Below are 8,367 nucleotides of genomic sequence, written 5' to 3'. Positions count from 1 at the left end.
TTTATAGTAAAAATATTGTTATAATAGTAGTTTAATTATTTTATATAATATATTATAATATATTATTTATTTAAAATCTAAAAAAAATATGGGTCTTTAGTGCGCCACATTGTTGACACGGGCGAGGACCAATCGCGCCTCGTCCAATCACGTCCTATGCGCATCAGCAGTCGATTGCAGTCGATTGCAGTCGATCGGTAAACAGCCGGGAGCGATGCACGCTCGCGTGATTTGACGTATTTGACAAGTTTTAGAGCGCGGATCTCGGGAGGACCCACTGCATGCGGAACGTTGATCGTGATATCCTTTCCTCTAGGGAATAGTATCCTTTTTTTTTTATATTCTCACCACACCATGGACACGGACAGGCCTTTACATGAGGAGTGGAAAAAACGGGTATGTAGGCTGGGTTCGCTCGTCGGACGCGATAATAATCGGAGAAGCCTTACGAATATTCCGTAATCCCGTTTGTTGGGGACACCTGGATGAATCGAATGAGTCCGCATGTTTTTCTGCGCGGCAAACGCGGCGGAGAATGCATCTCGGGCATGTTGATGGCTTCTCAATATCTAATTGACACGTTTAATAATTCTGCAACGTTGCTATGAGTCATTCAATGAGGAGTTTATCTCTTTCTTAAATCGAGATCTTTCTCATTTAAATTGTACAGTAATGCTTTTCACTACATGCTATATTTACTATTGTCAAATTATTAAATCCAAATTTGATGTAATCAGGCGTTTGTGGGACCACTGCCGGACAGTTTTCTGAGAATAGAAGAACGCAACGCGCAGTTGCAGCAGGAGGCGGCGGATCAACAAGCCGCTCTGGCTCTCCAACAGCAGATGCAAAGTATGCCGGTGACTCACGATCCTCGAGTGGGTAGACTTAGCATAACAATCTCTCAGGTAATTGTTTTTCCATAAGCGTGACGTATCCAGCGTTGTTCGAGTCAAATGAACCAACGACCCGACAATTTGCACTTTCTCGCGCTACAACAGGCTGTCCTTTTCCAGGCCAAATTAGTGAAAAATTATGGAATGACGAGGATGGACCCTTACGCGAGGATACGAGTGGGACACTCGGTGTTTGAGACGCATACAGACTCTAACGGTGGAAAAAATCCACATTGGAATAAAGTAATTCAATGGTGAGAATTCATATCTTGTTGAGATAAGTAGGCAGATACGTAGGCACAGGTGTTATTATGACACATTTATTATTGCAGCAACCTTCCACCTGGAGTTACCCAGATATACATAGAAATTTATGACGAGTGTTCCTTTGTGATGGACGAACTGATTGCGTGGGGCCACATAGAGATTCCACCGCAGGTTATTCAGAAGGGAGAGACCCACGAGGATTGGTACATGCTCAGTGGGAAGCAGGGAGATAATCAGGAGGGCATGATCAATTTAGTTTTCAGTTACACGGTAAAAACAAAGATTGCGCTATTTTCTTCTATGTTATATTTATATCGTTAATTTACAATATTTATAATATCTCAAGAAAGCAGACTATTGTGAACTAAATAGCCATGAAATTCAGGATACAATTGCGCACATTAATATTTTCTTCAAGTATTACGTTCGAGTTTTATCTTTTCTTTTTCACATTGGAATGTGTTTGCAATAGACCAAGTATCATCCGTACACGGGTTCTTCTTCGATAATGATGGTCCCTTCTGCAACAATGTTCGGCACGTCATACGCCCCGGTAAATGTTTATGCGACACCTCCGCCTATTGCTGCACCAGCGGTCGCACCCAGCTCTTTGCCAAATGCTGAGGTCGAGTTGAAACAGGTACTTAATATATATCCCGTCTACGATTCTAGTCCGACGTTCTTTTTGTTATGTACACGTAACTGTTATGCTGTATACTTTTTGCAGATCGCCGAAATGTTTCCAAATGTTGACAAGGAAGTTATCAAATCAGTATATGATGCCAATCACGGCAAGAAAGACATTACAATTAATTCGTTGCTTCAGATGTGCGAATAAGTCCTAATTTTCTACGCAGCTAGAATGCCATACGTAACTTTATCGCATCCTTCGTTAATGAACTTTTTTTTTCTTTGGAATGTAAGATGATGTACGAAAATCTAATTTGTAATACTTCCATACGTAATAATATACATTAAGGTCGAACATTCTTTGAATATGTAAAATGACGAAATATTTCTCTTCTGAAGAAAACATATTACATTTTAATTGAGTATAACATTGAATTATTCTTACAATTAGTCAATTTTGTTATATGTTATTGTTATTTCAGAGTTTATATTATCTTTTTCTCTCATATTTCCATATATATGAGTGTTTATTTATTCAATTGCGTTATATATTACATGATTTACTGGTCTCTATATATAATTTAAATACATATTGCGCGTTCTACAAAATTGTAAAAAGATATACGCTTGATTAATAGTTGCACACATACATTGTAATAAATATCAAATATATATAATTTGTACAATTATTCATATCGAAGAAATAGAATAAGCCGAAAGTGTCAGGGAATTACGAAAATTTTATACATGAACAGCGAAACGACTGTAGCTACAGAAATAATTAACAGTGAATGTGTATTTCTTACTGTTGAGTTGCAGGGCATAGAGTTGTTTTTAGATTTACAGGCACACACTTCGATATTATATCCTTCAGTCTAGAAGTATATTCAAAAAATATTATAATTATATATGTTTGTTTATTAAGTGCTAAGATATAATCATACAATCGTAAAGAAACATACGAATTACAAATCGCTTATGATACATACGTATTGAACGTAACAGCCTGATGTAACCGGCAATACTTCTGTGACTTTCCCACGAAAATAACTGACATTTATAACTACAAATATAATATTTACATTTATTTATATCCGCTAAATCCTATAAATGCTCCGACTACAAAATCTGAGTCAATTTCATTTTGTTACTGTAGAATATATTTACCTGCGCCATTGTACATGTATGTAAACTTTACACAAACGCTACCATCATCCATCTGTTTCATGCGATCTTCTTTAATTTCATTATTTTTCCACATATCAGTTAAATTTGGCTTCGTAGTCTCTGGAAAATATTATGAAGGAATACCGCTTAAACAGAATTGAATTTATAACTGAGAACGAACATGAACGTTGCACACTTACGAAAAAGCAATGGTTTTATACACGGAGTGTGTTTAAATGGTTTATCACCATCATCATCATCATCATCAGGGTCACCGCAGTCTATCTCATTTTCTGAAATTGATGGCCCTGGCCATGTGAAATGAAAGCAATGTGGCCCTTCGATACCTGTCGCTATATACAAAAATAATAGGGTCTAATTAAGAACAAAAAGATTATAAACAATTGATAAATTGTGAAGCGTCGAACGAAAGCAACCGAATATAAATTAAATAAGGAACTGTATTAAGTAGTTCTGCATCATTTCTTTGTATATATTAAGTCTCATAGAATTTTTAACACACAATATATATATATATCGCGTTATATAACACACACAATATATATATCGCGTTTTAGCTCGAAAAATTATCTTTCTGACTAAGTTTATAAGTCAAATTTATCCCCCGTATTTTTATATATAATTTATATGTCTAATGTGTATGTAATTATATATATACACACAACACTTATATGAATACGAATTGTCTCAATGCTCTACATTGCATGTGCATATGTACGCGGATAGGTGTTTCCCGCGATCTATTCTCATATCGGTTGAATATCGAACGAAATGCTGGCGGTGGCTTAATGTTTTCTGACCGGCTGCTCCAACGAGCGAGTCTTAAACGAAAATGTATCGCTAATATCGACGGCCTGTTATTTGGTATACTTATATTCTTACGATATTTATACGGTATTATCGAGGCACATAATGTTATAAAAAGAAATAAATATACTTACCTAAAAACACGTACGTGAAAACCGTTAACAATACAGCCAAGTAAATCCCTTTCATTTTTGCATGTTTGAGAGCTGACTCGCGCGACGATATTTTAGATATTACTCACGTTGCTGCGAGATTAGAAGCTTATCTGATAAAATCGATCACAATCGTATAATGACAGTGTCTTTTATATATAGGGCAATCGTTATCAACATACAGCGTGATTGTATAAAGGAACATAACGGTATAAAAATTAATTAATCGCATTGATTTAACTGGTTACATGAAAAAAAATCAGTCGTTTTGTTAAGTTTTGCTTTTTGTGAATTATACGCGCTATTTGTGTACTCCTGTCTTGGACGTTTTTGGTTATTAATACTCTTTACATTTTGCCTCGAACGGATTTAGTCTGAATTGACTCGCTGCGACCGCGTTCTATTTATATACTATACCGATTAAGAAGGGTTATTTCGCAAAATATCGGAATAAAATAATGGAGAGTCAGTACAATGACAATATAAAAAATTTATTGTAACAACAGCTAATCGAGCTTCACAATTTTTGGCAGTTATAGCATTTCATGCATTCCTTCTATCTACTGTATCAATTATGTGAATACCCACTGATATATAACACATCTATTTATTAAGGCAAGTAGATAAATATTCTTCTTCGTAGATAAACTATAAATCTTAAGTAGCTTTAAGTATTATAAGTAATTTGTTCGTTAGTAATTTCTTTTTCTTATGAGATTGCACCTCGTTAAAACTCATCGTGCCTCGCTAACGCCTCTCCGAAGTCCGTCGCCTGAGATCCGACGAAGATGTCGTATTTCTCCAAAATCTCGTTCTTCGTCAGCTTGTGATCCGCATCGGTGTCCGCTTCGTAAATCAAGTGCCTCGACTCCGCCTCGGCGTGATCAAATTCCGCGGGAATAATCCACGTTTTTACCTGTTTCAAATTGGAACAGATCAGTTTAATTGCACCGAGTAGTTCTTGTAGTTCTTCGGTATATATCTTTAGTACATACACATTTTTATTTCGTACCGACGAATGATACAAGAAGTTATCAATTACCTCGTCAGCGTTCAAAAATCCATCCCCATCTTTATCTCTGTACGAGGAGAATTGTTCCTTTTCGTTCTTCACCCATTCCGGCTCCTCTTCACCTTCCTCGCCCCTGTACAGGTCGCCTGTGAATAAATCAAACATTGAAGAACTGCTCATTGAACTGCCTTTTAGAGTGACAAAAAATAGATGATTCCCGGTTACCAATGTATTCCGCGAGAGATATCTTCCCATCTTCATCCTTATCGATATCCTCCATCGTTTCCAGCACTATCACGTCCTTCATGTGCTCCGCGTCTTCCGCGTGAAGAAAGGCGGTGAATTCCTCTTTGGTCAGAGAGTCATCGCCGTCCAGATCCGCGGTGGTCCACCTTCTGCGATCCCTCTTATACATCTGAGCGTACGAGAACGAGTCGTCCGCTTTGTCGCTCTCCTGCTCCTCCATGTCGCCGTAAACCATGTCCTTGTATTCCGTCCAAGACAGTTTCTCCTTTCCCATTGGATTGTGGGATCTCCACTGACGCTCCACGTCGTCCTTGATGTAACGTTGCTGCGTGTACATTATCCAATCTTTAAGCTCCTCCTGCGTCACGTAGCCGTCGCTATCCTTGTCTATCTTGTCAACAATTATCCCTAGCCGCCTTGTGCTCTCCTCGGGTGTAAGCTGATCGAACGTCTTGGCCTCTTCCCCGAGAAAGGCTTCATGATCGTAGGCCGGATTATGTTGGGAATGGACATAGTGATCTTTGCTGCTTGCATCCTAGAACATAATACACATTAATTGTAATGACTCTTCAAATTGCTATATTTTCTCTTATTTCCTACAACTTTAACTATGATAAAAGCGGTGCAAATTTCACAAATTCACTTTTCTGTCATTAAAAAAATTTTTTTTTTTTTCACTGACAGGACTAAACTTTTATTTAATCAATTACGGAATTATAGAATAATAGAATATAGATGGACAATAATTAAAAGAGCTCTCGGTTTCTCTAACCTTGTTCAAAACACGATGCTCGCCGTCCGGGATCGCCTGCTTCGGGATCGCCGTCGCCAGGATGGAGGAACCGATCAGGATCTGGAGGAACATGAGCGCTAGCATTCCACCGTGGTGGCACCGTGGGGCGAAGAAAAAAAAAGGAGAGGGAACGAGAAAGAGAGGAAAAGGGAAGAGATCGTCGACCGATGAATTTACGAAGCGTCTTTCACGCACTGGAATGGAGGAACGACAGATGACTAGATGAGGTCTCCTCCTTCCACGGCCTTTCGCGGCTCTTCCACATCAGCAAAGAGCGGAGTCAGCGGAGAGACCATATGCGGCGCACCCCCACTTCCCAATTCCGCGCCTTGTTCATGGGACGACGCCGCCCGGCCGCCCGCCGCCGACGAGATGCGCGATGCGTTCCCCCGGCCCCCCGCGGACGAGGAACGCACGCCGGACGCACGGCGGCCGGCGTTTGCTCCCACCCCGAGAAACGAATCCGCAGCCTCCACGTGGACCGGAGATAATGCGATAACGGATGAAATTCTATTACGGGAGCCTGGCGCTCATTAAACGAAAGGCGTTCCTTCTCTTTCTTATTTTAGATCTCTCAATCTTGGGATGCGTTCTTTAAATTTGGCTTGCAAAGCATATATCTCGCCGCTGGATTTGTGCCTTGATCGAATTCAGATTGACTTCATCGATTAATTCGATCGGCAGAATTGTCCATGGTAAAATTTATAAATTGTACAATTCGTTCGGTTAGGTTTCGCTCTCCCTTCTCGCGTGTCAGACGACAAAGATAAAATACTGCTAATATTAGGGATGTTACTCGATAAGTCAATCAAGTCAAAACAGATATTATAAAAATTTATATGTGATAATTTGAGTCTGTTACAATATCCGAGGAGTAAGCGACTTAAGCAGGAGCTAAGATTGGAAAACTGCGAGATTATTCTGGGAATTAAATCTCATTCTGGGTGGCACTGCAGACTTCTTTAAAATAGACTTTTATTCGAAACGACAGTCTGTGCTACAGCCGAATGTCTGTATTCTCACCTCTCCTTTTCAATTTATTCTACTGTAGATCTCCGTCGTCTTCAAAGTACCATGCCTTACAGTTATGTTTGTATTGTGCATTTATTGAGGCCAAACAATTCGTTCTTATCGCGATGCTTCGATGGCACGTACGTAGAACGTTACTTTACATTGCCACGCAGCGAATACAAGTAATATAAAGAAGCGATACTTTTGAAAAACCGAAATATAGGAGTTTACCATATAGACATTCAACTACAACTCGAGGTGAATCAACGCAACTTTAACTTCCAACCAGTCCATATCTGACTTTCCGGCGTTGCCGAAGCAATTTATGCGACAGCCTAAAAACTACCGGAAAAATTGTCGGTGACACCAATCACAGATGTTAACACTTAAACAGCTAAGCTGAAAAGACAATTCTCGGCGTTGTCGATTCATTATTCGTATGTTCACATTGAACCCTCCATTCTAGTGTTTTTCCGCTTCTTGGAAATTCCAGTCCTTCTAAATTCACTCCTCTCGTCCAGATACTGTTCCGTGCATTCTTTAATAAAGTCCTGATTGTAGTACCACTTCTCCATGCACGCCTTCATCCTGTCGTTTTCCCCCCTACATTTTACAACGTGCAGCAGGCCGGATTTGAGGCAGCAGTCGTGGAAGTCTGTGGAAGAGAGGATCACGTTAGCTACATTCCACTCCTCATGAATCAACTGACAACTGGGGTGATTGTAATACCGGTAATACCTTTGACTTCGTTGACGCACTTTTCAGATTTGGTTCTCTCTCGCATCAACTTGGGTACCAGCACGTCTTTCTCCACCTTCCTTAAACTTCTGTCGTTGGGGTCGCCTGAAATAAATACACGAGATACTCGGATTCTCTCTCTCTCTCTCTCTCTCTCTCTCTTAGAGAAACCTGATCGCGAAACCTCAGCGAACACGCGATCGCTGAACGAGCAACACGGAACGTAGACTCCAATAATCAGCCGGTCGCGCTCGACTCCGCCGGGATTAAAAAATATAACCTCTACTATCGACAATATCCTCGGTACTCTGGGCCAGCGACAAAAATTGACGCTACCGTGCGCGGGAAATGCGGAAATAGAAAGTTTACCCAGTCCTTTCGGCCCCCCGCCGAGTTTATGCGAGAGCACCGAGAAATCCTCCTTCATGTTTTCGTTGCTTTCGGAGCAGACGCAAACGTATTTTGGTTTTTGCACAGTATTCGGGTATTGCAACACGAAGATACGAAGGATTCTTCCCACTACTTAACTATCACACGTGCGTCGGACCACGTGATTATCATGACAGACTCGTGCCTTGAACAGATGGAACACTTTCGTTTATGTTTATAAAAAATGTCTTTTATAAT

The 8,367-nt window shown here is 40.0% G+C and overlaps 4 protein-coding genes across 4 annotated transcripts; 1 reads left to right on the top strand and 3 right to left on the bottom strand.

Annotated features, from left to right (window-relative positions):
• Window positions 1–185: 185 nt before the first annotated feature.
• LOC112468663 (toll-interacting protein-like) lies at window positions 186–2,207 on the top strand. Its single transcript, XM_025037941.1, has 6 exons — window positions 186–396; window positions 738–908; window positions 1,017–1,150; window positions 1,229–1,433; window positions 1,636–1,803; window positions 1,891–2,207. The coding sequence occupies exons 1-6, from the start codon at window positions 355–357 to the stop codon at window positions 1,999–2,001; spliced, it is 831 nt and encodes a 276-aa protein (XP_024893709.1). The 5' UTR covers window positions 186–354; the 3' UTR covers window positions 2,002–2,207.
• A 132-nt stretch (window positions 2,208–2,339) lies between these two features.
• LOC112468670 lies at window positions 2,340–4,324 on the bottom strand. The gene is made up of 5 exons (XM_025037951.1): window positions 3,923–4,324; window positions 3,161–3,313; window positions 2,961–3,080; window positions 2,783–2,856; window positions 2,340–2,668 (listed from the first exon to the last, which is right to left on the bottom strand). The coding sequence occupies exons 1-5, from the start codon at window positions 3,975–3,977 to the stop codon at window positions 2,516–2,518; spliced, it is 555 nt and encodes a 184-aa protein (XP_024893719.1). The 5' UTR covers window positions 3,978–4,324; the 3' UTR covers window positions 2,340–2,515.
• Window positions 4,325–4,410: 86 nt separating this feature from the next.
• Window positions 4,411–6,196, bottom strand: LOC112468669 (calumenin-B-like). The gene is made up of 4 exons (XM_025037950.1): window positions 5,971–6,196; window positions 5,178–5,733; window positions 4,983–5,098; window positions 4,411–4,856 (listed from the first exon to the last, which is right to left on the bottom strand). Exons 1-4 carry the CDS (start codon window positions 6,073–6,075, stop codon window positions 4,668–4,670), a joined length of 966 nt encoding a protein of 321 aa, XP_024893718.1. The 5' UTR covers window positions 6,076–6,196; the 3' UTR covers window positions 4,411–4,667.
• Window positions 6,197–6,946: 750 nt separating this feature from the next.
• Window positions 6,947–8,286, bottom strand: LOC112468664 (COX assembly mitochondrial protein homolog). The gene is made up of 3 exons (XM_025037942.1): window positions 8,110–8,286; window positions 7,741–7,845; window positions 6,947–7,657 (listed from the first exon to the last, which is right to left on the bottom strand). Exons 1-3 carry the CDS (start codon window positions 8,165–8,167, stop codon window positions 7,446–7,448), a joined length of 375 nt encoding a protein of 124 aa, XP_024893710.1. The 5' UTR covers window positions 8,168–8,286; the 3' UTR covers window positions 6,947–7,445.
• Window positions 8,287–8,367: the final 81 nt, after the last annotated feature.

Source organism: Temnothorax curvispinosus, unplaced genomic scaffold, assembly GCF_003070985.1.
Source record: "Temnothorax curvispinosus isolate PA1 unplaced genomic scaffold, ASM307098v1 QBEX01001857.1, whole genome shotgun sequence".
NCBI classification, from domain to species: domain Eukaryota; kingdom Metazoa; phylum Arthropoda; class Insecta; order Hymenoptera; family Formicidae; genus Temnothorax; species Temnothorax curvispinosus.
Note: the sequence above shows the minus strand (reverse complement) of the source record. Positions and strands in the feature narration are given on the sequence as shown.

Bases quoted from the DNA above. Each gene is read 5' to 3' on its own strand.
- LOC112468663 (XM_025037941.1), top strand. From the start codon at position 355: ATGGACACGGACAGGCCTTTACATGAGGAGTGGAAAAAACGG. The intron at 397-737 runs GTATGTAGGCTG...TGATGTAATCAG, and splicing joins ATGAGGAGTGGAAAAAACGG to GCGTTTGTGGGACCACTGCC. The intron at 1,804-1,890 runs GTACTTAATATA...TACTTTTTGCAG, and splicing joins CTGAGGTCGAGTTGAAACAG to ATCGCCGAAATGTTTCCAAA.
- LOC112468670 (XM_025037951.1), bottom strand. From the start codon at position 3,977: ATGAAAGGGATTTACTTGGCTGTATTGTTAACGGTTTTCACGTACGTG. The intron at 3,314-3,922 runs GTAAGTATATTT...TTTTGTATATAG, and splicing joins TTTCACGTACGTGTTTTTAG to CGACAGGTATCGAAGGGCCA. The intron at 2,669-2,782 runs GTATGTATCATA...ATATACTTCTAG, and splicing joins CAGGCTGTTACGTTCAATAC to ACTGAAGGATATAATATCGA.
- LOC112468669 (XM_025037950.1), bottom strand. From the start codon at position 6,075: ATGCTAGCGCTCATGTTCCTCCAGATCCTGATCGGTTCCTCCATCCTG. The intron at 5,734-5,970 runs GTTAGAGAAACC...ATTATGTTCTAG, and splicing joins AGCATCGTGTTTTGAACAAG to GATGCAAGCAGCAAAGATCA. The intron at 4,857-4,982 runs GTAATTGATAAC...AATTTGAAACAG, and splicing joins GATTTTTGAACGCTGACGAG to GTAAAAACGTGGATTATTCC.
- LOC112468664 (XM_025037942.1), bottom strand. From the start codon at position 8,167: ATGAAGGAGGATTTCTCGGTGCTCTCGCATAAACTCGGCGGGGGGCCG. The intron at 7,846-8,109 runs GTAAACTTTCTA...TATTTATTTCAG, and splicing joins CGGGGGGCCGAAAGGACTGG to GCGACCCCAACGACAGAAGT. The intron at 7,658-7,740 runs GTATTACCGGTA...TCTCTTCCACAG, and splicing joins GTGCGTCAACGAAGTCAAAG to ACTTCCACGACTGCTGCCTC.